The sequence below is a fragment of the Pelodiscus sinensis genome, chromosome 3, assembly GCF_049634645.1.
Source record: "Pelodiscus sinensis isolate JC-2024 chromosome 3, ASM4963464v1, whole genome shotgun sequence".
In the NCBI taxonomy this organism is placed as follows: Eukaryota; Metazoa; Chordata; order Testudines; family Trionychidae; genus Pelodiscus; species Pelodiscus sinensis.
In genome coordinates, this window is record NC_134713.1 from 91,246,661 (window position 1) to 91,273,844 (window position 27,184).

The 27,184-nt window shown below is 40.4% G+C and overlaps 1 protein-coding gene across 7 annotated transcripts in view; it reads right to left on the reverse strand.

The window, feature by feature from the left end:
- PTPRK (protein tyrosine phosphatase receptor type K) overlaps window positions 1-27,184 on the reverse strand; it is a 584,676-nt gene that overhangs the window by 280,549 nt on the left and 276,943 nt on the right. For all 7 annotated transcript variants that reach the window (XM_075924132.1, XM_075924131.1, XM_075924134.1 and 4 more), the window contains exons 4-5: window positions 19,236-19,317; window positions 17,985-18,100 (exon numbers count right to left, since the gene is read on the reverse strand). In XM_075924132.1, coding sequence (XP_075780247.1) covers window positions 17,985-18,100; window positions 19,236-19,317 — 198 coding nt within the window. The remainder of the gene's footprint in view (window positions 1-17,984; window positions 18,101-19,235; window positions 19,318-27,184) is intronic.

Below are 27,184 nucleotides of genomic sequence, written 5' to 3' on the forward strand. Positions count from 1 at the left end.
TCACCTCAGCTTTATATCTTGCACTGGGACAGTCTTAACCAGTCAGATGTTCAGATGATTTGAAATGATCTCTTAATTGAACTGTTCTTTTTAATGTCAGGGCTCTTGAAAGGGCAAAAAGAAAAGCAGCAGTATTCACTGCTCATTAGAAGGTTCAGGGCAGCTAGCTTGTTTCAATTTATGTCTCACTCACTCTGAAGAGAGCTTGAAAACTCTGCTCAATTAGATATTAAAAACTCAATTTAAAATTAGTGTGGATTTATGCTAATAAGGACTGGCTACACCCTGCACATGTCTTGATTCCTTTACTCCTCTTCTGTCTGATTTGATAACCTTGGATTACTCACTTTGGAGGGGTCAGAAGTAGTCATGTCACATGCTCTAAACTAGCACATTTCTCTTGTTGGAAAATAATGGTGGATGTAGCAAAGAATTACCTATATGCCATAAGCAGTTGATTGAAAATATGCAATTATCTACCGGCACTTGTATCATGGTGTTCTATAAATTTAGGACCATTTCTAGATCTTGATAATTAAAACGTTTTATATGCCAGATACTTTTACTTTGCATCAATGAAGCAGATAATCAGCTATACAACTATACCTCTTAAACTGCCTATACATTGGACAACAAAACTATCCTACTTAAAACACAAAAATGTGAGATAAGATGCCAATTACTCTCTTCTCCCTTTCCTGAAAGGAGGCAAACTGTGTCTGGGGAGTTGGTACTTTTATACCTTTTGACCAGACCATTTAGCTAAAATTCAGGGTCTTAAAGGATGTTCCATTTAGAGGAGACATTGGTGACGGAGTCAGGGTTTTTTTAAAAACATAATCCTGTTTACAGATGTTCCCCAACTTACGACCACCTCGACTTATGACCATCCACACTTACGACCAACCTTGCAGCAGCACGTTGTGTTTGCGTGTCTGCGGTGAGGCAGCATGTTTACGTTTCATTCCCTCACCATGTTTTCAGTGTTTGCTTGTGACCATCATGACAAGTAAAAGAAAAAGGGCTGGTGATAAGGGTGGTGAGAAAAGAAAGCCAAGCTCCTTGAGTCTCCTTACATAAGACAGGTTTTCCATTCCTCGGATCAACTGAGTGGCCCTTCTTTGTACCTGTTCCAGTTTGAATTCATCCTTCTTAAACATGGGGGACCAGAACTGCACACAGTATTCCAAATGAGGTCTCACCAATGCCTTGTATATCGGCACTAACACCTCCTTATTTCTACTGGAAATACCTCGCCTAATGCATCCCAAGACCGTATTAGCCTTTTTCACAGCCATGTCACAATGGCGGCTCATAGTCATCCTGTGATCAACCAGGACTCAGAGGTCCTTCTTTTCTTCCGTTACTTCCAACTGATGTGTCCCCAGCTTATAACTAAAATTTCTGTTATTAATCCTTAAATGCATAACCTTACATTTCTCACTATTAAATTTCATCCTATAACTATCACTCCAATTTACAAGATCATCCAGATCTTCCTGTATGATATTCTGATCCTTTTCTGAATTGGCAATACCTCCCAACTTTGTGTCATCTGCAAACTTTATTAGCACACCCCCACTTTTGGTGCCGAGGTCAGTAATATCTATATTGATAGGTTGCAGTCTCCCACGGAATTCATAAATTGTGCAGATAGTTTCTCAGACCATCACAAAGGCCCTTACCATTTCAAGGCCATAGCTCCATAAAGGAACTCAGTGGCTTCTTAGCAATTATCTTAAAAGAAGTGTCAATTAGGTTTAAGCCAGCCCATAACTATATCATGCAACAAAACCAAAACCTTACATCCAAATACCTCCAAATCTTGGGCAAGTTCCAATCTAGATTTGAAATGGAATGTTTCAAGGGGATGGGTATGATAAATGTAGCCTACAAATTATTTAAGTTGGCTGATATTTTACAGAAATAGAGGATAAAAAAAATCTCAACTATACCATCAAGCCCACCCGTGCTAATACTCAGTTATTCATAACGTTTTACAGAGTTATGTCCCTTCTAGTTTGAAATCACTGATATGATCGATTTCCTTCCACTCCTATTGGGAGACTCTTCCACAGATCTCACCCCTCACTAAATTGTATAGAATCTAACAGGAGTGAAGCCTATATATGGTGGTATAGACGGTACTGGGTCCTGCCAGGAGGGCAGGGGACTGGACTAGATGACCTCTGGAGGTCCCTTCCACTTTAGTGTTGTAGGAGTCTATACTCTGTAAAAACCTATAGAATTAAATATTAAGAGAAAAGTTATTAAACTTAGCTACTTTATAGAGTTTCGTAACACATATAATTGTCTATACAAATCTGTAGAAAATGTTATACTCCTTTAAACTCAATGATTTTCCCATATGGCCAAGGCGTATCAGGATTTTTTTGTCCTGATATTCAGATTAAGTTGTTTGCTCAGTTTCACACCATCATTCTGAGTCATATCAGTTTAACAATCCAGAATAATTCTATCTTTTTTTTAAGGTGTGCATCCTTGAAACATAAGTAGGTAATTTCAGCCCAACCACTTCTAGTCATTATCAGCTCTGCCTAGATTCCAATCTCTGTTCCACCCGGTACCCCATAATTGCCCTCCTTCCCTGGGCACCAGCCCTAACACCTCTGAGAAGAAGACTGACCATTCCCGAGATAGCAAGAAAATTCTGCAGAGGCAATAGTAGCAGCAGCAAGAGGTGAGTGGCTAGAGATCACATTTCTGGAAGCCATCAGCTTGGTGGCAAAATGGATTAAATAACTTGCAAGCAGTAAAGTCCCCCACTTACAGTTCCCGGTTCATTTTGGAAAAAGAGAGATACATACAACTGCTGGAAGGTGGGAGCAAGATGAAAATAAATCATTTTGAACATCAGTAACAAGACAGGTAGGTTTGAGAGAGTGGACATGGTGGAAGCAGATCATTTGGGGAAATGAAAAAAAAAATACTCAAAGGAATAAATGCAATTAATTAATTTTGTAATTTTATCCTTTACCTTATGTGCTATCTTTCTAGAGCTGTTTGGCCTTTTCTACATAAGCTATAAAGCTCTTCAGGAAAGGTAATTTCTCACACTGTATGGCACCCAGGACAACGAGGCCCCAATATAACAAGGGCCTTTGGGAAATTGTTGTACTTTTGCAACGCTATCTACATACAGATTTTAATCAGTTTTGCACAACATCTATTCATTTGTTTCTCACCACAAAGCATTTTACTTGCCCTTCAAAAAAAACCTGGTCAGCAGAATTTTCAAGGCTTATAATAAACCCTTCCTCATAAATAAGTGGTTTCAGCATAAATGTTTTGCTTTAAAACTGATTTAAATATTGTTTAGAACACAATTGATAAGGTGAAGAAAATATTTGTGTTACCACTTTTGACCCAAGTGGTAGGCCTAAGTTCTGGGCCCTGTAGGTGCTTCCTGTAGGATGAGAAATTGATGAGAGAGTCAGATACCTTTGAAACAATACAGTTTGTTTACAAAGAGTGTACACAGTCCTTGTCTCTCTGAAAACAGGAGGAACCAAACAGGATGTAGTTCTTTTTCTTCCTAACAGCTCCAAAGCCTCACAACCTCGACCACAGACCGTCCTCGCTATAAGTCCACGATACGTTCCAAAAAAATTGGACTTACAGTGAAACAACTTAAAGCGGGGAATTTCTTTCCCATGGCTGGCATCCTTTTGCACAAACTGGGGTGGGTTTTTTGCACAACTTAAGAGTGGGGAATGGGAGGACTTATAATGCGTCAGTTCCTTCAACGACTTTAGTGTGGAACGGATGTATACCAGAGCGACTTATGATGGGGATGCCCTGTATAACTTAGCCCGTTCTTCCACAAAGTTCAAACTGCTGTGTGGCCTCATGTTCTCCTTTGTTTTGGGCACTGACATGTATCTGTGTTTTAGGTGGAGGCTGCTGTTTGTTCCAGATTTCTGGTTCCATCAAGGAGCTCTGATGTCTTACAACCACCTCAAATGAAGGGCAGTGATTGTGCTTGCCAGCTTCAGTGACTTTTCAGCCAACCCATAACACTAACACCAGCAATCCCACAAGCCAAATACACAGAGAAGGGTTGGAACTTAACTTCATTTACAAGTTTAATTCTTATGCAAATCGTATGAATAGGGACATCAGCTGGCCCCCACACTACATTCCACATCCTAATGACTTAACCAACCAACCAAACAATGGAGGTGCTAATTGTTCTTATCAGCCTCTTGTAACTATTTGAACTATCTGCTCACTGTCTCTCTATTTTTTCCTCCCCTCCTTTTTGTCTTTTTTCCCTCCGCTCCACCTTCCCTTATTTATTCTTGGATCTGTACTTCTAATACTCCTGTCATCTGAAGAAGTGGATTGTGCCCAGGAAAGCTCATGATACCATCTACATGTTTTGTTAATCTTTAAGGTACTACTAGACTATTTGCTGTTTTTTAAGAAACGCCAATCTAGTTTGTTTTAACAACTGGTCTTTCAAGAGGACAAAAATTTGGAGCAAACCAATGGAAGGCCCAGCTTCCCAATAAATAAAGCAGTTCAGTGAGAGCATAGCTACACCTTATAGCCATACAGCTTGTACCTTGTAGCCAAACAGCTAAGTTTAATAAAACTAACGATGACTCCACTACATTTGGAGGGCAGTCATATGCTATGAAGAAGGGAGTGGGCCACAGGAAACCAATTGTGGCTGCCCAAATTCAGAGTCACCAGGCCTTAGCTCAACCACTTACAGAACTGACAATGTTCTTCTGGGATAGTACACTAAAGGGGGATTGGGCATGGTGGAGCTCTGCCTTGTCATAACCTCTCTCTTTCCTCTGTGACCTATGCTCGGCCCCCAAAATGACTTGCCATCCTTCCTTATAGCAGAGACTTATGTGGGAGGCATGATATAGGATTCAGTAGATCTATCTCCATCAGCAGAATTCCATTGCTTAGGGACATTCTTCACTTGCCATTTCTGCCCACTTTAAAGCTGCTGTGTAGGAACCAATATGTACCATAAAATAGAAAAAAGTATTTGAGAGAAAGCTGGACATCCCGAATACAGAATTATGTAGTAGAGTGCACTGGAACAGAGGCTTGGAAAGTGCTGAGGAAAGCAAGAGTGAGAGAAGCTATAATGTATGTTGGGATCCTATAATTTTTAAGTTTTGCTTTGCGGGGTAAGGTGTCAGGGCTTTGCACAAATACTTGAAGTTGAAATTGAACAAGAAGCTCTCAACACACTTATGTTGAGCAGAAGATATTACATTTCTCCATGAGAAATTAAACATAAAGTATTACTAAATTCATATAGATTTTTTTAGCCAATCAAGCAAATAAATTTACTGGGCATTATGTTAGCTAAGGCAATAGATCAGACTAGTTCAATGTGGGACAATTCAAGTCTACTCATCAGTCAGTTAACAATGACAAAATGTTCTTCTAATGGGCACTTGGGATGAATTGAATATACCAGAGCCACAGGGACAGTGAGGTAAGGAAGGTCACAAAAGTGTGTTTCTGTAACCTACATCTCAATTCGATCTAGCTAATTCACAGGTGTTTAAACTACGTAAAACCCTATCTAGTTATATACCAACTATATATAGAACAACAACATTTAAGGATATGATACACCAATTTTTATGGCAGTTTTGTTAGGAAACTACAAAATGGCAGAAGGGATCATAACACATTATGCATGGTCAATGCTCTGACTGAGCATGAGAATCAGCAGAGAATCTCACAATGAATCCCTAGGAAGAGCATATATACTGGTCTAATGTTAGCTGGAATAAAATATCCCTAGGGAGTGCCTCCTTAGATGACAACTGCAAGAACTACAGTGTAGAATGAATGACTGTTAGCTAGTGGACATTAGAAAACATAATTAAGTGAGGCAGAACTAAAATCAAACCAGGAGGAATACAGCAGTTAGTCCTAGTTGAAAGGTAAAATAACTAAAATAAATAAATAAATACAAGCTAAAGATCCAGGGGAAATTGCTGTATTTGTCTTAAGGGCTACTAAAATATCAGGGGAGAGATGGATGGGAAGGAGAGAAGCTCTGTTCAGGCTTAAGTGACAAAGACAGCATCAAAAATTGAATGCATAGTGACAAAAAAGATTTTAAGAACGACACACCATGAAATAGACTGGGATTAGTAGGAAAATATGAAATGTGGTATTATGAATAGAGATTGATACTGTATTTTCAATGGGTAATGTTAAAACATAGCAGTAGTATAGGAGTCAACGTGTGGCAGCACTGGATAAACAAACTAGCAAGTCTTTATGAAAATGTCTAGGGATATCAGCAGGCTTCCTTTGGAGGAACTGTTCTTCAAAACAGAGCATTGATCAGCCCTCCCTAAGTGAAGGATTCAAAAATAAAGGAAGGGGAGTAAGAGCAAAGTTAATATAAAGAAGAAATTTAAAGATAAATCTTACTTACTATGCTTTCTTTCATTTTCCCTTCAAAAGCATCATTACCATGGAAATGAGTGATCAGTAACAAGGAAAGTTAGAGATACTAAAGGTAGAATGGGAAACTTCAGTGTGCATATTAAGAACCGTGGGAAAAGGGCCTTTCTCCTATCTGACAGCAGAAATTTAGGAAATTAAAAACTACTGTGTATAGAGGGACCAAGAGAACACCACACACAAAAACCAGAAAAACTGAAACAAACTTTCTTTGCAAAGTCTGCAGTAGAAGGAGACATGCACTGAAGAATGATGTAATATTTAAAAGTGGAACCTATTTGCAAGTGCCAGCTAATCTGTATATGTGTTTTTCTGAAAGACAGCAGCAACATCCTGAAGCATGTTTCACCAGGCTACCCTGTGCCAATATGAGAGAGAACAAGATGAGGCTTTAAATGTTTTCAAGAGAGGAAAAGATTTGTGGTACTAGGAAACTACATCAAAGGGACTTTTGTCAATTAACTTTCTACCAAGAGAAGAAGATAAAGCAGCAAGAAATCTTTAAAAGTAATTTTGTTTAACAGCAGTACACTACGGAGTACAGTAAGAATGGATTCTAAGGCAGAAACTCAGTTTTCCAGAAGAAATGTAACCCTCTGTTAATTAAGCTCAGGATGTGTCCTTTGTCTAGTAAAGTAAACAGTTATGGCAGGGCTACCTATTCCACTAGGAAAACCAATCTGAACACTGATGCATGGCCTTAAGAGTAGGAATTTCTGAGATGGAAGAAGATGAAGTTACTGTGTCTTATAGCAGAGGAATTAATTTCTTTTCAAGCAATTTGCAGAACACTCAGTACCAAGAAAAATAACAATCAATATAGTGATTAAAGACAGATATACATCATTTTCAGAAGCTGAATGAGGCATCCTATTGGCTGAGCACATAACTATTAGTATTGGCATTTAAGGAAAAGGAGATAAAAAGCCTCTGATGAAATCTATTAAGCAGTAATAGCAACAGGTAGACAGAATTGGTAAACGGCAGAAATAGATTGTCTTCAAAGCGAGACGTATTCATATGGCAACCTTGGCAAAGAACATACCACAGCATTCCTAAGGATACCTGCTCGACTTCATGAGACTTTTTTTTGATTTTATATGTACATGCAGCATGGTGGGGAAGATGCTAGAAGAAAGAAAATGTGTCAGATTAGTAAATTTTCTGTGCAAAGTAAAGACTGTCTTCACATCACATTCTGTGGAAACAAAGTGCTGAAAACTAACAGAGTTGATAAAAGAAAAAAGCAGTGAGTTATCGTATATACATTTTCAAAAACAACCTTATGTGGTCAGCTATTTGAGCTTTGCAAGGCCAACGACAGAGATAGCCCCTCACTTGATACTGTCACTTTTTTTTACAGCAATTTGCATTCCATTTTCCGTAATGTTTTCTAATTTCACTTTTTCAAAGATTCCTTTCGGGCAATTGCTTTAATTATCTGTTACTCCATAAGGAATGACATTTTCCTCTGGCTGAGAGAAAAGATGTAATCACACTGCATTAATGCTGATGAGACTCTCCAAGGGTGAAACCATGGCTGCTTTTCCAGGCTTGGCAAGCCAGCGGAGGAGGCAGTTAGCCAGCACCTTGTGCTGTTGCTGACAGATTCCCTCAACTGCCAGCACTTTGATGGCAATCTGCACAGGATCACCAGTCATACTTATAAACTTTGAAACATGGGCAACAGCACTTCCAATCTGAGATTCAAAGCAAATGGTATCACCCAGGACCATGGCGAAACACACTGATTTGCAAAGTTAAGACAAGCCTCTCTGCCCAAACCAATGATGTGTTAATGCCAAGCTCAGCAATGATAGATGGACTCATTAGTGTTTCAGTTATCTCCAGCTGAACCTAGAGCCAAGGCATATGGTTTAACAGATGTTCCAGCAAAGGACTCTAGGTGTCCAGTTATACTGGCCACTGATAAGAGACTGAAAAATCTGATTGGCCATATGGAAGTCACAATTGCTCCCAGCACAAAAAAGCAGCCCGATTCTGGTGAAGAAAAATAAAGCTCAGCACCACCTATTGTTCTGTTATCCTTACGGGATTAATGGTACAAGAGCAAGACAACATATGTAATATTCAAACCACATATCATCTGCCTATCCATTCTGACTAGCCATCTGAAAATGAATAGTTGTATCACCTTAGAGAGAGAGAGAATGAATCATGAGCTTTCGTGGGTAAAACCCACTTCTTTAGATGTAAAACTTGACAGGCAAAAATACACACAACACAAAAATAAAGGTCTTTGTGCAAAAGAGCTTCCAAATTAACAACACAAAGATGACAATTTAAGATGAACAAAGAAATGAGGGAAACAGAACATTAAACAACAAAAAGGAAACATTGCATCTGGAAGTCACTTTCAACTTCATTACTTAAAAAAAACCACACAGGCAACATAGCAGAGGTGAACCAAACTTCTCCATGGTTAATATACATAAAGCATAACATTAAATACAGACCTCTGGACTCCTTGAACAAAGGAATTTCAACATGTATTGGTCTTAACTTTCACAAAAGGACAGACATCAAAAAGAAATCAGCATCTTCACGTGCATGGCTACTGACATTACACTAAGAGAGGGCCTGCAGTCTGTAACCATATTGGGAAATAAGCTCTGAAAGAAAGAACCAACTTGAATATTAGTGATAGTTCTCTGAATATTTCTGCCTCCAAACTGGGGTATTAAGTTACCATCTCAATTTTGAATAATCATGTCAGAGCCCAGAAGTTCTAATTGGCTACAGTGGCTCCCTGCCACCAGAGAATCCAGATAAGTGTCTAGCAAACCTGTGAGATCCCCTGCAGAGGGAACTGGGGGAGACAGAAGGGGGGAATGGGAAGAAAGGAAGTCTATTATTTTTACCTGTAACAGTACCTTCAGGGAGATGGGGAAAGGCAGAAAGAGAAAAGGTGCATCAATAATTCAGGTATATAGGAGAAAGCTTTACATGAACATCCATATTTTGGAACGAGAACATAAGAACGACCATACTGGGTCAGACCAAAGTTCCATCTAGTCCAGTATCCTGTCTTCCAACAGTGGCCAATGCCAGGTGCCCCGTGACCCATTCCCAGCTTCTGACAAACAGAGACTACCGGCACAATTCCTCCCAAACCTGGCTAACAGCCACTGATGGACCTATCCTCAATGAATTAATCTAGGTGGTGTTGTGGGTTTTTTTTGTTTTTTTTTTTAAACCTGGCGTTCACAATATGCTCTGGCAAGAAGTTCCACAGGTTAACTGTGTGTTGTGTGAAGAAATACTTTCTTTTGTTTCTTTTAAACCTGCTACCAATTCATTTCATTCAGTGACCCCTGGTTCTTCCATTATGGGAGCAAGTTAATAATTTCCCCTTATTTATTTTTCCACACCATTCATGAATTTATAAACTTCAATCATATCCCCCCCTTAGTCTCCTCTTTTCTAAGATGAAAATCCCAGTTTTATTAATCTCTCCTCAAATGGCAGCCATTCCAACCCCTTAGCCATTTTTACTGCCTTTTTTTGAACTTTTTCAAATTCAAGATATCTTTTTACAGATGAGGCGACCACAGTATTCAAGACGTGGTCATGACATGGATTTATATAGAGGCAAAAAGATAGCCTCTGTCTTATACGCTATCCCTTTTTAAATTATTCCTAACATCTATTTGTTCAACTAAAAGAAAAAAGTATATGCTTTTGATATTCTCCCACCGCATTTGCTACTACTAATAATTATAGGCCATGGTACTGAAATAATTGTGTGTTGCACATTTACTGCTAAAATAAGGAGTGCAATTTTGAGACCTCTTTCTCTCTTTCATCCTCATATTTAACATTCAATAGTCTCACAACAGGTCTCATTTATCCCTTAGTGAATCAGGTAAATCTTTTTTATCTAGACCAGTGGTTGTCAAAATATGGGGCATACTCCCTCAGGGGACACAGAAAAATGCTGGGGGGGGGGAGGGAGGGCACTTGGAGGCACCTGGGCAAGAACCATGAGGGGTGGGAGGGAGCGCTACTCAGCCTCAACGTGTCCTCAAACCCAGCTGCGGACCCAGCGTCAGCTTTGCTCCGTTCCCAGGCCCAATTCTGTTCCCCAGCTCCACCTTAAACTCCTCTACTGAGCCAACCGGGCATAATGGGAAAGCAGGGACAAAAACACAGTCTGATTCCATTATTGATAAAGGGGGAAGGGGGCAACAAGAAAATTTTGGGCACCATAAATCTAGTCACATATCTGTCTGCATTATATTAATGCAGCTGCATCTTTCAAAGCACTTTTGTTCTCAGTACTACTTATCTTCCAATGCCAAAATCCTGTTCCTCCCAACCTCAATCCAAAGAGGATGTGAAATTGGAAGAAAGAAAGCAAATGCTATCTGATTAAAAACAAAGCAAAGCACAAAAAACCCAAAAAACAAATATATATGAGATTCAACAAAGGTCCAGCTCAAGATCAGTCCTAACTCATCCTTCTATAATGCTCACAAAACCACAAGTCTGTGAAAAGCTTTTAGGTCTTACAGCATTATAAATGCATATAATAAGAGATCTAGTATATTGGAACACCCTACTTATACTCATTTTATATACATGCACATATATGAATACATACTTAAAATTTATTTATATTTACATGGGAGAAAAAATATTATACATGCAGTAGTGTGCACACAATTCATCTAATTTACAATCCATTGTATTTATAACATCTCCGATTTCTGAAATTAGCAAAATATATGACTCTCTCAAACAAAGTGCTACTGTTTGTGTTACTGCCCCTGATAGTACCACTAGCCCCATCCCACAAAATAAATAAATTAGGACTACCAAGCAATTAAAAAATTGTGATTATTCACACTGTTAAAAATAATAGCAAATAATTTATTTAAATATTTTTAACGTTTTCTACATTTTCAAATTAACTGATTTCAATTACAATGCACAATGATAAGTGCATTGTGCTTTCTTGATATTTATTACAAATAGTTGTACTCTTAAAAAAAAAAACAGTATTTTTTTTTCCAGTTTACCTAATGAAAGTACTGAATGTAGTCTCTACCAAAAAAGTTAAACTTACAAATGTAGAATTATGTACAAAAATAACTGCATTCGAAAATAAAACAATGTAAAACTTTAGAGCCTAATGTCCACTCTGTTCTACTTCTTGTTCAGGCAATCCCGCTAACAAACTGCAGAAGATAATGCTGCCCTCTTCTTGTTTACAATGTCACCTGAAAGTGAGAACAGCTGTTCACCTGCACTGTTGTAGCTGACATCACAGGATATTTACCATCCAAATGAACTAAAGATTCATGTTTCTTCATGCTTCAACCACCATTCTGGAAGATATGCATCCATGCTGACGTTGGGCTCTGCTCAATAATGATCCAAAGCAGAGCAGACTGATGCATGTTCATTTTCATCTGAGTCAGATGACACCAGCAGAGGATTGATTTTGATGGTTCCGGTTCTGTAGTTTCTGCATGGGAGCGCTGTTCTTTCATGTTCTCATCCCTCCAGATTTTGGATGGCACTTGAGAATATTAAACTTCAGGTCACATGCTATAGCTATCCGTAGAAATCTCTCATTGATACTTTCTTTGCATTTTGTCAAATAGGCGGTGAGAGTGTTCTTAAGACAAACGTGCTGAGTCATTATGTGAGAGTGCTATAACATAAAATATATGGCAGAATGCAGGTAAAACGGAACAGGAGACATATGACTCTCCCCCAAGGAGTTGAGCCACAAATTGAGTTAATTCATTTTGTTCAAATGAGCACCATCAGCATGGAAGTATGTCCTCTGGAATATTGGCTGAAACATGAAAGTTTAGCATATCTGGCACAAATACATTGCAATGCTAGCTACAAAAGTGTCATGCAAACACATGCTCCCACTTTCAGGTAACTTTGTAAATAAAAAGCAGGTAGCATTATCTGTCATAAATTTAAGCAAACTTGTTTGTCTTAGTGAGTAGCTGAACAAGAAATAGGACTGAGTGGACTTGTAGGCTGAAGAGTTCTATATTGTTTTGTTTTTGAGTACAGTTATGTACCAACAAAAAAACACCCTACATTTGTAAGTTGCACTTTCAGAATAAAAAGATTGTACTATAGTACTTGTAGAAAGTGAATTAAAAACACTACAAGGTTGAACCTCTATAGTCTGGCACACTCAGGTCTGGCAACATCCAGGGTCCAGCATAACTTAGGTTAGCCAAATGTCCATTTATCATGGGTGTGACCAAGTTTCCCAACAGTCCTGGCTCTCAGTGTTCTGTTTTGTTATTTAGCTCTAATTTACCCCTAAATATCTTCTAAGAGTCCAGTAAACAATGGAAGTGTTATTAATGCTACTACACAAAATTGACCTCAGATGGTCTGGCAAATTCTCTGGTTCGGCACCGGTCAAGTCACGAGGGTGCATACTAGAACGGTTCAACCTATTTTTACTTTAATAGTGCAAATATTTGTAATTAAAAACAATGAAGTGAACGCTATACACTTGGTATTTTGTGTAATAATAGAAATCAGTATATATGAAGATGTAGAAAAAAATTCAAAAATATTTGATAAATCTCAGTTGGTATTCTATTGTGTAACAATGCAATTATGACCAATTTTAATGCAATTAACTTGTGATAAGTTAGGACTATTGCAATTGATAATTCTAAATAAATAATACATACATTTGCCTGATTTTACTGACGGAAATGGGGAAGGGTGTTCCATTATTTTTTAAATTTTATTTATTTAATTTAAACCTTCACTTATACATTCAATAAACTGGAAGAAATAGAGACAGCCATTATTTTCTTTAAATAACCCCATGACTGCAAAACTACAGCTTCATCGTAACCAAACAGGTATTTGTGTCGTAACATTTCTGGCACAAACAGCAAATTTTTCCCAAATGTCATTTCAGATCATTACATCCAACGTAGAATGGTTTATTCAAAGTTTTCAAAAGGGAAGATCTTTTCACATTCAAATATAATGACAACAAAGGTGTTTTTGTTTTATTTTTTGTTGTTGTTTTAATACAACATGCTGCTAAAACATCTTTCTTCACACCCTTCCTGGCCTTGCTACTATGAGAGAAGATGCATTCCATGATTACACAGGCATTTGGATTTGATCTGTTGGTAGATTTCTTTTAAGACTTTAGAATCTGAATTTGCTAGTTTGGACAAAGGCTATACCTGGATATTTTCCAAGTCAGACTTTTGTATATTCCACATCGCCTATATTATAGCCTACTTTTACACCAATTTCAAGAAAAATTGATAGGTTAGATGTTTGGTCAAAACTGCACAGCAGGAATGATAACCAGCAATGTTCTCCAAAAAAAGAAGTACTTTAACAAGTATAATTAATTATTAGCATGGACGTGCGGGGAAAAAAAGAGCAAACACTTGAATGATGAGAATGGAACATATGGGGCAAAGAAGAAATGATGACAGACCTATCAGAGTTTAATGGGAGGAAGGATGCGAAGTAAAATACAAGTAAAGATCTGCATTTAAAGAATTCAAATTACTGCTATCAAACAGCCATTTTTATAGCAAGGTTGCAAAGCACTTTACAAATAATAGAGAAGTTATTTGAAGGGCAAAAGGACCTTCTAGTCCCAAGATTTCAGTCAACACATGAAAGGGTATTTTTAGCATTTTTAAAATAAGAAAGTATCCACTTTTGTGATCTATACAGTAAAACCTATGAACTGTGTGAAAAGAAAAAACAAATGTTTTCTGAAAAGTTTTGGTTAATAATTGGCCTCTTGCAGAAAAAAAGAAACGTTATAAAGGATAATCAGTCAAAGTTATCATGTTTGGAGGACAGAGTGGTATGGGAAAATTCCTGTTGGCTCTCACTGTCAGGTATTGTTCAGCAATTCTCTGTGTTGAAAGTGGCACTTCACATTGTTGCTTTATATTTTCATTGTTATAACCATATCTGTCATAGGTTAATTTAATTTAACTGTGTGTGTTTTATGTGGTCAATTTGGCAGTGTTCAGAAACTGAACTACTCCTTCTCAATGAGTACATTTTATATTTGTTCAATTTAAATAATGATTTGTACTTAGCAGAAAGACTAGCAAAACAAATAATTCCTGCTGATATGATATCTGTTTACTATACTGACTTACTAGTGTGAAATGCAATGCAATCACTTTTGGTTCTGTATTCATTTTTCATACTGAGGCACACTGTGATAACTGTTCGTGGAATATTTTCTCAGTTCTATTTATCTAGAAGTGAGACTCTCTCATATTCTACCCAACAGAAAAATTTGCTCTGTCTTCATTTTAGATTTAAAATGTATTACATAGCTATAAATACACAACCAAAGATGGTCATCGCCCTTCTCAATTACATTAAAAGTCAAACTCTGATTTGGAAAAATGGATTATGTTTCATTTTGGCAATGTCTGACTTACTAAAAGTATACAACTATACACCTAGTATATTTTCTAGATTTTAAAATTGTGTTCTTGAAATTCAGGGTTTTTAAGTATCAAAATATTCTATCTGAAGAAGCAATTTTCAGTTTTTTTAAATAATTAAGAATTGCTAATATAAAGTGCACACCAAAGTAATGGGATCTGTTTTGATTAGTTCTGCAACTTTCGTCTAGATCAAGCAATGAAAAACCATTCTTGCAGAAGCTGTCTAATGAACCTGTGGTCCTTACGGTTGCCAGGTGTCCGGTTTTCTACCAGACAGTCTAGTAATTGCACCTTTTGTCCAGGAGAAAAATTCAGAAAATACCAGACATGTGCAATGTCCGGTATTTTCTGATTTCCCGGCTGGGTGCCAGATGGAAGCCTGGCAGGGGCGGGGGAGTGACTGGGAAGCAGGGTTACGATTGGTGCTAGGAGCCTGTGGTCACATGCAAAAGCCGGGAGGTGAAGGGGGGTGGGCGTTGGGACCCCCCCTCCACTCGGCTTCTGTGCACGACCAGAGGCTCCTAGCGCCAATCGCAGCCCCGCCTCTCAGCTGGGAGCCTCTGGCTGTGTGCAGAAACTGGGCAGGGGAGTGGCTCCCAGCCACTCCCCCCACCTGGCTTCTACTAGCAACTCAAGGTAATGCCTGCCAGGGGCATAGCCCCTTGAACTCTGGCTGCAGTCAGTGGCTGCTTCCCGCCCCCCTCCCTCCCATCCAGCCCCGCGGCCCCCGACCCTCCCTAACTCTGCTTCCCAGCCCCTCTTCCTCCCAGCTCTCCCCTCCCCTCATTCTTCCAGGCCAGCCCCATGCACCTCCCCCCCCCCAGCTCTGCTTCTCATTCCCCCCCCTTCCTCCCGACTAGCCCCGCAGCCCCTGGAACATCGCTCCCCCCCCTCCACCCGCCAGCTCTGCTTCCCGCCCTGCCCCCCTCCCGGCCGGTCCCTCTCCTCCTCCTCCCACCTACCCATGATCAAGTGTGTCTGTTTTTTTGGTGGGGTCTACCTGGTAACCCTAGTGGTCCTTCCTAAGAACTTGCTTTTTTTCTAAGTTATGAGAAGAAAAATTCTCATAGTTTTGAGGGGCAAACAATATTGTGATTTTATATGCTCTTTAGATTAGAACAGGCACTTGTATAGCTATACCATCAGAAACGTTTAAATCTTTCTCCTATCATGCAAAGGCATGGTAATTTCATAGTGTCATCTTAAAAATCCCCTCTTTAAAACTCGCACCCCTCCCCAAGATATATTAATTGTAATTTCTCTCTATTATAGGATCATCCATCATAGTTATGACAGTTCTCGGTAAAGGCTGTACTAAATATAGCACATTTGTTTGACTAGATATTAATCTTTCTTTCAAGCCATAGGTATTTATTGCTTAAATATTCTGATAATGAAACAATTACACTGATAACTATCTTATATTGTAATCATTTATCTAGCGCACTTCTTATGTTTTTAATACATGTTTTAAAAATGTGTAGTCATTAGTATAGAATAATAGAAGTATAGCGCTGGAAAGGACCTCAGGTAGCCATCTAGCCTATCCATTTGAAGTATGACCAACGTATACCTAAAAAGCTTCAGAGGGCTAGCCAGGTTAGTCTGTAACAGGAAAAACTTAAAGAACAACAGATAGTCTAGTAGCACCTGAAAGGCTAACAAAATATGTAGATGGTATAAATGATACCATCTACATGTTTTGTTAGTCCTTCAGGTGCTGCTAGACTATTTGTTGTTCTTTAAGTTTTTCCAAGTATACCTAGACCATCACTGATGGGTGTTTGTCCAATCTGGTCTTAGAATCCCTGTCATTTAAGTTTTTTTCACCCCACCCCCCTTGTTAAAGAACTCCACTGTCTAATTATTCTTATAGTTACAAAATCTTTCCTCACATCTAATTCAAATCACCCTGCTGCAGATTATTTCTTGCCCTACCTTCAGTGGAGACAGAGACCAACAGATCATCACCATGCTTTTGATAAAAGCCCTTAACACAAAGAATATTATCAGGTTCCCTCCCATCCTCCTTTATCTTTCCTCATGTCAAAGTTTCCAAACTTTTTATCGTTTTTGTTGCTCTTCTCTGGACTCTCTCCAATTTGGCCATATCTTTCTTCAAATGTGGCACTCAAAGTCACACACAATACTCCAGAGCTAGGACCTCACCAGTGCCAAGTACAATTACTTCCTATATCTGACATAGAACACTCCTGTTTATTTACCCCAGAATAGGTTCCCTCCTCCCCCTCAGCTGCAACATATTGTGGGCTCATTCAATTTGTGATCTAATGTATTCATCAGGAAGAGTTTTTTTCAAGCAATACTACAACCTAGCCAGCTATTCCCCAGTTTGTATTGTACCATTTGATATTTTCTTTCCCAAGTAAAGTACTTGGGGCTTGTCCTTATTGAATTTCCTTTTATTCATTTCAAATCAATTCTTCAATCTGCCAAACTAATTTTGAATTGTATCCCTATCTACCAAAGTACCTACAACCCCGCCAAGCTTGGGGTCACCTGAAAATTTTATACTCCATTATACAAGTAATTAATATTTACTGGTACCAGACCCAGGACAGACTACTGGGGAGATTTAACTATCCTCCAAGTGTGACTGTGACCTCTGAGTTACTGAGTATGGTCTTTCAGCTAATAGTTGTCTCTAAACATTTCCTTAGTTTGCATAGGAGAATGACATGTGGGACTGTGTCAAAAATTTTACTAAAAATCAAGATCTACTGCTTCCCAAGTTGATAAGTAATCCTGTCAAAGAAGGAAATTAAGTTGGTCTGGCATGATTTGTTTTTGAGAAATCCATGTTGGTTATTACTTATCACCCTGTTATCCTGTAAGAGCTTACAACTGATTGTATGATAATATGTTCCTGTATCTTTTCCGTCTGATTAGGTTCTTCTGTGTAATCAAATTAATAGGAAAGATTCTACATGCTCAAGGTTTAAAAAAACACTAATTTAAAATATATTTCATTTTCAACAATAAGCTTATTCTTTTTTTTAACAGACTTGGATGAGTTAGCCTTACCTGCAGCCATAACTTGTTATTCACTGCATCCCTCCCTGTAGCAATGCACTGAAATGTAGCATTCTGCCCTGCATTGACCTCTACATCCCCCAGCCTCAAGAAATGTGGAGACTTATCTGTGGAGGTGGAAAAATAAAATTACAAACAGTGCTCACTAATAAAAAAAATACATTACTTTCTCCCAAAAGATACATATTATGACAACCTTTGGCTAAGACTAATCTCATATGAAAGAAAGTGATTTTTGTTTCATCTTAGTTCAAGAAAAGGCATTTTTGCTTTTTTTCCCCCTCTTCCCCAGTGATGCTACTACCACACGTTGTACATGAGTTATAATAAAGTAATTTACAAATCAAAGCAAAGGAGATTAAATGCACAAATATGAAAAAGACATCGAAAATATTCTTCCACTGAATTTCCACTGTATTTCACCTGACATGTAATCCCCTATAAGTAACACAATTTTTGGGGGGGAAGTGAGATTTAATTAGTTGTATTCATGATATAATGCATTAGCTCTTTTAATAATTTTGAGCTCTTTTCTTCTCAGCAGACAAATATTTTCTGTGCCATTAAATATGGGATAATTTCAATGGCAGACATACACATTATATATCTGCCTAGACTCAAGCAAAAGTCTGTGGCAAAACCACCTGATTAAAATATTGAGCATAAGAAAATGGACTGGAATGGGTTACCTAGGGAGAGGGTAGAATCTCCATCCCTAGAGATTTTTAAGTTCCGGCTTGACAAAGCCCTGGCTGGGATGATTTAGTTAGGGTTGGTCCTGCTTTGAGCAGGGACTGGACTCAACCTCCTGAGGTCTCTTCCAGCCCTAGGATTCTTATAAGTCAAGTCACAATCAGATTTCATACCCTTATTAAGTTGTCAGACAGCCCTCTGATTTACATAAAGTAAACTAACCAATTCAAAATTAGCAGAAATCGGTAAGTATATTTTAATGTAAGAAATTTCAATTTTAGTGTACACATCTATCACTAAAAGGCAATCACAGAAAAGCTACACTTTTATTTTCACCCCATGCTTTATCTCTGCTAGACAGGAAGATTTTTACCTATTTAAATCACTTTTTCTACCAGCCCCAATATTCTGTCCTGTAAGCTGTAATAGAAATTCTACAGAAAGAGCAAAGGACATCAATGATCTAGCAATGAAAATTCTGCAATCTGAGCCAATATCAAGCACATACTGAAAAGACAAAGAAAAATGCAGCCCTTAATCACTACTTACCACAAGGGTAACTCAGAACCTGGATGTCATCAATGGCAACGTAGCCATTTCTCCCTTCTGAGACATCAGCTTCAAATATTACCTGTCAAAAAGAAAGGAAAAAATGTTTACAACACTCATTTCTGCAGAATTCACAGTGGAGAGTGCAGATATATGGTACATTGCTTTTTCATTTAAGTTGAACTTTTCACAAGGTTTGATGATTGAATGGAATATTTATTACTTAATGTATTATCGTTCCATACTATTTGTGTATTTGACTTCTAGTTACAGATACATCACAGAATCATGTTAGTGTGTTTCCATTGGACTAAAGTTCATTTTCAACATTATATAAACAATTGAACTCTGAAAGTACCAATTGCAAGTGGGCCAGAAACCTCTTTACACTCAGGTACAAACCTAATTAACAAGAATTTAGATTCCCATTGGACTCATACTCCCCACATAATCCTGAACTCCCCCTCCAGTACAATTTCACAAAAGAAAACTGTTGTGAGGTTGGAAGTAGCATTTAACCCAGGGCTGGGCAAAATACGGCCCAGGGGTTGGATCCGGCCTGCCAAGCCACCAGACCAGGCCCACAGACCACCCTGCCGGGACCCGCAGGCACACGCACCTACTGCAGTTTAAAACATAGTCCCTGTGTCTCCCTGCTCTGCAGGGAGGGAGAGGTTTCGTGCCATCTCCCCAACGTCAGCCCAATCTTCAGCTCCTATTGGCCAGAAACAACTGGCCGATAAGAACTGACCTCATCCAATTTCTCAGCTCTGATTGGCTGGAGTTGAGAGCCACGTGGCAGTAGCAGCCTGTATTTTCAAGCGGGCTGGGGCTGCAGCAGGCAGGAAGCCCAGCCTGCCTTGGGGGTACTACAGCCTGTTTGCCAAGAAACACTTAGGTAAACTCCTCCCAGCCAGTTCCTGCCTCTGTCACCCCTGCCCCTCCTGCATCCCAACTCCCTCACCCAAGTCACCATCCAAACCCTTCTTCACTCCCTGCTCCAGGTGATAACTCCCTCCCAGGCCCTGTACCACCTCCTCCACCCCCCCTTATGTCAGAATCCTCTCCTGCACCCACACTCCCCCTCCCTGACCCTACACCCCAATCTCCTGACCAAGGTCACAACCCCCAAACACCCTCTCAGACCCCACACTGTCTCCTGCACCCCACTCCCTTATCGCATGTGCCCTTCTGCACCTAACCTCCAACCTAAACCCCCTGCACCCGTGCCACAGGAAAGTACAGCCCTTGACCACTTACCAAAATCTTGAAGTGGCCAGCACACCACAAATTATCACCCATCCCTGATTTAACCAGTGGCTCTGACATGAATTGGTGCAGTTTGATATTATTATTGTCTGTTTCATTCTTCACTTCTGTTAGGCAACAGGGAAAGTGAACTGTAGGGAATAAATAAAGGGATCCAATTCACATCTACTCCTACTTCCTGTCCCACCTTCCACCAGCAAGAGCAGTAAAGAATTCTAGGGCTGCTCCTCTACTTAGGGCTTGTTGCTACAGGGTGGATTGATGCTGTGGCAATCAATCCACCAGTGATTTAGCACCGCTGAAAAGCATCTGGGAGTTGTGGTGGATCAACCTCAACACAGAGTCAACAACGTGATGCTGAGGGTATTGCGGGGAAGCAAATGAAATTATGGTTGCATTAACAGGCATAACATGCAAGGCATGAGAGGTGATAGCACTGTTTTATTCAGTGCTGGTTAGGCCTCAGCTGGAGTACTGTCCCCCATTTTGGTCAGGAATGTATAGAAAGGATGTAGAGAAACTGGAGAGAATCCAGAGGCAAGTGACAAAGATGAGCAAAGGTATGGAAGGCTGATAATATGAATAAAAGCTGAAGGAACTTAGGATGTTTATTTGGAAAAGAGGAGATTAATGGGGAGAAGGGTGGAGGACATGATAGCACTCTTCAAATACCTGACAAGCTGCCATTAAAGAAGAAAAAATTTGTTTTCTCTTGCCACAGACAGAGGACAAGAGGTAATGGGATCAAATTACAGCATAGCAGATTTAGGACATTTTTCCTGAAATTTAACTGTAAGAACAATAAACAATGAAACAGACTTCCTGGGAAGTAGGGATGTAAGCGACTAATCGACTAGTCAACTATCCGATAAGCAAAAGCTTATTGGATGGTCGGCATACTAGTCAACTATTCACTCCCCTCCCCGACCTTGCTTTATCACCAAGAGACAGCAAGGGGGGGAGGGGAGGAAGGGGTGCTGGAGGAAGCAGGCTTAAAAGCCGGATCCCCCCAGCTCCAGTTCTGCAGGAGGGGGAGAGGTGCAGCAGCAGCCATCTTTGAAATGCCCAAGAGTCCCCTCTGTGGCTCATGTACATTTCAAAGTTGGAACGTGGCGTGGAGTCTCAGGCCAGTGGGGGACTCAAAGTGCAGCCCCGCTGGCCCCGGGCTTCACACCGGGTTCCAACTTTGAAATGCACCAGAGCCTCACTACTACAGAGGAGAAGCTCCTTCATGGGCGGTTTTGATAATGAGGCTGGGTAAACAATCTGTCTTGAATGGTTAAACTCAACAAATCCTGCATCTTAGGCAATGGGTTAAATCAAATGCCTCATTGCCCCTTCTACTTCTAAGGTTCTATGATACCCCGAGTTATAGAGTAAAAAGCTCCGGTACACCTGCACTGGAAACAATTAAGTGGCTGGTACAGGAGAGTCTGGTTGACCTCCCCATGTTAAGGTTTAATAAAAGTTCTGACCTGCTGCTTAATTCCATACCTATCTCTGTCCTCATTTCACTACTGCATCAATACACAAATCTCTCTTTCAGCATTGCCAGAATGGCAATGCTTCAATGCTCCCTACTAATATGACTTTATATGTGTATTAAAATGTAAAAATGCTGCTGTTTTACAGCAGGTTATTGTAGGCAAGCTAAGTCAATGAGACAGAGTTTGAATTTAGTTCTGATTCTGCTACAGGGATAACAGCCATTCCTCTCTGCATTTGTCAGCAAATTACATCGTCTTGGCTCCATTCCAATGAACGATTCAGCTTTTGTGGACACAACTCTTCCCCTGTATCTCTGTAGATGCATTTTTCAAGTGAAGCAAAGCCACCAGAGCAGGTCAGCATTACTTAAGGACAGGCAATTTATGAGATAGTGAAGGGAGAATAACAAAAGGGGTAGTATTCAAAGGCTTTAGCTTTGCTCTGTCCTCCTTAGCTGGAGCAATAGTTATTTTAATATGGGACCTCTGAAGGATCTGGGGATCCTAAGTAAAACCAGTGATCATGGCAAACCAGAGATCAACTCATGCCATGATGAATACATAGCTAAAATCAGTCTGGCTCATCTGCGTCTTACTGTTGTTAAAATAGGTATTAACATTAAAAGAACGTGCTTAGACTTTTTTGAATGTTTGTGAGTGGCTGCATGCGTTAATCTCATAGCATCCATATTGCATATTCTAAGGTAACATTTGACCAGGTGTACTGTGAGCCTCTGTGATTCTGTAAATAACCAGATAGGACAGAGTCACTAATTAGTGTAAAAATGCTGACCTTCAAAAGAATGCATTATGGCCTTCTCAACAGGAAAGTCCTTTAATGCCTGAAGTAGTATTGTGGGATATTAAAGAAGACAAAAGACGTTCCTTGTTCTGCTTTCCCCTCAACCCATCCCCATATATAGATGAGTCCTGCAAATGGATTCCTCCCATCTGCTGAGCTTGCAACTGAGAGCACAAGGAAGGAGGGATATAACAACCCATAATAAAATGGAACCAATTAGCTGTATGCTGCTTAGACTCTGGGGTGGCAAAGGCTGTTTTATTCATTCCCTCTGAAGCACCTAGGATTGGTCCTACCCAGTATGGCCATTTTTATGATACAGAGATGTAAAATATTCATATTTCTAAGACTTTACAGTAAAGTTTCTCTGAACTCCGGGGTTCTTGTAGTGGTTTCATCTCATAACATAATAAGCATCTGACTAACACATCTGACTAGCATCTGAAAAAGGAAGAAATAAATTATTCATAACACAGAAATAGATTAAGATGTAAGTTCAAAATGCTGAAAAACTATTTCAGGTAGCTTTATGTGTTTCCTTTAAAAAATAGTCAATTTTTTTTATTTTGAAGTTTTAGTTTAGGATATGACCATGAAGTCCAATATGCAAACATTTTTCTTGTGCTTTTTAGATGACAATACTGTACAAGTAGAATCCTATCATTTCAGAATGGGTAAGTCCTACTGTATTACTGTGTGCACTGCCAAGAAAAGACTGAACAGGACTGCCAGTGAGCTAAAGAATGGTATGTTTGTCACAGAAAACGTATCACCTTTACAACCAGAAAACTTCACATTGTTGGTTGTGCAACTTTAGTTTTGCACCCTTGTATAGATGTGTTATGACACAATCTTTCATTATTATGGCTGTATACTATATTTTTCACAGAACTATCTTGTTCAGTGTATAGGATAGGCTGTGCTCTGCAGATGAATCAGAACTGTGTAATGAACGAGGCCATTGTGCATAGGACTCTTTCTTCGTTTATTGCAGAACTTGGTAGGTATGTAATAAATGAGAAAGGGAATTGCAAGAGGAGAAAGTATAATTCCAAAGTTATGACACTTGAATGGTGCACCGAAGAATTGGATTCTAGCCCATTCTAGCTTTGCCTAATTTTTTACTACTTGACTTTGTAATTGTAGCATTCCTTTTCATACATAATATAAACAAGCTACATGCATACTCAGACATTCATATGCATAATGAGCTACTACATACAACAGTGACTGTAGTGTGTGAATATTCTGTTTCTATTTTACTGTAATTTAAAAACTAACTTTTAAAACAAACATGTTCTTTGCATACATAAAGTTTTCAACACAGGTTCCTATCTTGTAAGCATGGTTTGAAGAGAGTCTGAAATGGCGTAAGTCAGTGGAGACTGAAGAAAGTTATATAGTGGTTATAGAAAGAAAGAAAAAAATATTCTACAAAGAGATAGAACCTACAGTGGCAACAAGAGGTTTAACAACAGTTTATGGTCGCAAACTGGATCCACCAAACTGTACCAGCAGCAAAGCTAAAGCATGGAGATAGGAGTTAAAAGGAGGCTATCAAACCCAGGTACGGGGTGCCTCGAAGAAAGATGACATGAGAGAAATCTGGGTGCAGTTCAGAGACTGATGCACAAACTGAAGACAAGACCTGAATAGAAGTGTGGGGTTTTACTGAAGTCTCATCACACAGTCCTGTTTTGTGTTATAGTTTTCTATTCTTGATTTCTTTTAGACCAGGGGTCAGCAACCTTTTCAAACCAAAGAGCCAAACTACATCAAAATTCAGAATAAGTGGTCAACAAAGACCCAGTATAAGAATGCCCATTTGCATAACTGAAAATATGCAACTTAATATTAGTAATAATTGGCATGATGAATAATAATATTACAAATGAAATACTTGTACTTACAGACTTTATTTAATGGGACTTCTGCTGCTGCTGTGGGGTGCAGTTTATGGATGTGGGGGTGCAGGAGTCAGGGTTGGCGTGTATGAGAGGCTCAGGGCAAGGGGTTGGAGTGTGTGGGGAAGGTGCAGGAGGTAGGGCAGTGCAATGGGGCTGGGAAGTAGAGTATGTGGGGGATGGGAGTCCTGGGGATGGATTACCTTATCTGGCCAGGGTTGGGCTGCTGCACCTGGGCAGCAGTGCTGGACGAGGGGCTAGGCCAGGATCACCACAGCCAGATCATGGCCTCCCTTCTTATCCATGCCACAGCAGGAGGGGGGCCATCACCAGCCCTTCCTGTGGCCAGATGAGAGCCGGAAAGTGAGACCTGCCCGAAGATCGGGGCCAGGGATAGGACTCTGCAGCCAGACAGGGGCTGGACCCCGACTGGGGCATTGTTGGCCAGGCTGCTCCGGCCAGAACCCAAGCCAGGCCACCACAGCTGTGTTGTTGCAGCAGTCATGGGGCTGCCGTAGCTGGGCCACGGGGTCTGCCCAAGGAGCATGGCAGCTGAAAACAGACAGTGAGAGTTGGGGGCAGTCTGTGGCAGTCAGATGGGGGCTGGAGGCCTCTGCCCCTCTCACAACCCCAGCCCCTCTCACAATCCCGGCTGGGTGCAGCATGCACCCTCAGCAAGCCCTTGAAGCAAGCAGATTGGCCCTGTCAGCCCATGTTACATATTTTTAAAATTATGAATTAATTTTTCATTTTAATTTAAAAAGTTGCATGTGTTTTGGGAATGACAAAAGAGCAGTGGTTCTCCAACTTTTTGGCCCATGGCCCATCCAGCTCAATGCAAACCCTTCTGTTCCAGGAGCAGGCTGGGGGTGGATAGGGTGTCTGGCCAGAAGGAAGGGTGCAGGAGCAGGCAGAGGGTGGGGTGTCTGGGCAAGGGGAGGGTGTAGGGTTTCGGTGGATTTTGCATAAACATATAATTATTTGTGCAATTGCAAAAAATTGCTTATATCTGATATAAAATTAATATACATTTTGTGATTTTATTTGGAAATAAATAAATAAAAACCAAAACATTAACAAAATATCCCCCTCCACTGTCCCAGAGCCAGGCACTCCCATATCTCCGTTCTAACCCAATTCCCCTCTGCTCCCCCAAAGAACCCCCCTCTAATCCAATGCCTCCTCCCTCCCCCAGATCCAGGCACTCCCGGCCCCTCCCCCCATACCTAATGCCTGGGTCCCATAGCCAGTGTCTCTGCCGCCACACATTTCTTTCTCATGCACTGGGGAGGTGTGAGCACAGTAGCCAGCTGTGAGCAGGTGCTTGATGCCTGTGCAGAGCAGCCCAGCCAGCCGTGATCTGCACTCAGCCACATGCTCCGAGCGGGCAGCAGGCCACACGCTATTCTTTTATAAAACGGAGTGTCAGGCCACGAAAAAATTCAATTGGGCCACATGAAGCCCACCAGAAGCCTGTTTGACATGCCTGATGCAGATGGTATCATGAGCTTTTGTGGGCACAACCCACTTCCACCCACGAAAGCTCATGATACCATCTACATAAAGAGAGGCAATAATTTTTGCCTGGGAGCCACTTTAAAATTTTTTGAAGCCCTGGGTCATTACGGAAGGGGTGGGGACTAAACAGGAAGGGGTGGGGCTACCCAGACCATGATTGGGGTGGGGTGGGGGAGCCCCTTTGCCTCCTCCTTCCCACTAGGCACCCATGTCTCTCGTAGGGCAGGAGGAGGCTTTATGCACTCCCTCACCCCCAGGCTAATCAAGGCTTGAGAGCGGGGGAGAGTGGGATGCCTCCTCCTGCCTTGTGAAGAGTACGTGGTGCTTGGAAGTGCCGTGTGCTGCTCACTGGGTGGGGGCAGAGCAGAGAAAGCTTCACGTGTTCTTCCGTCCCAAGCCCTAATTGGCCTGGGGGCAGAGGGAGCAGCAGGGCCTCCAGAGGCTGGATATGACCCATGGAAGCCCTTTTGCCTACCTCTGATCTACATGTTTTGTTAGTCTTTCAAGTACTACTAGACTGTTTTGTTGTTTTTTAAGTTTTTCCTGTTACAGACTAACTCAGCTGCCCCTCTGAAGCTTATAAAAAAAAAGGTTCTATACTAAACCATTCCTTTTTGCCTCCCTGTTTCCTTTCTCCTTTGGTGAGTTGTGCAGGCAGTAGTCTTGATTAAAATGTATCAGACGTGCACACAGTTTCCGCTCTACCTCAGCCAGTACTGGATAATCAGAGCCTCAATTCTAAAGGAGTTGGCATTACTGAAGTGATAGATCACCCCACGTTCTGTTGCCGATTTTCCATCTCCAGTCATAGCAGAGACTTGGGATTAACGTGGCTCTCTCAACTAACATCTTATACATGTTTGGATGATGTGATTGTGAACACCTGGAGAGGCAGTCTGCTCAAGGCAAGGCTGGCCTTGAATCTTGATATCTATGGCTTCAGTTGAATGGCTTGTGTGAAATCTGGAA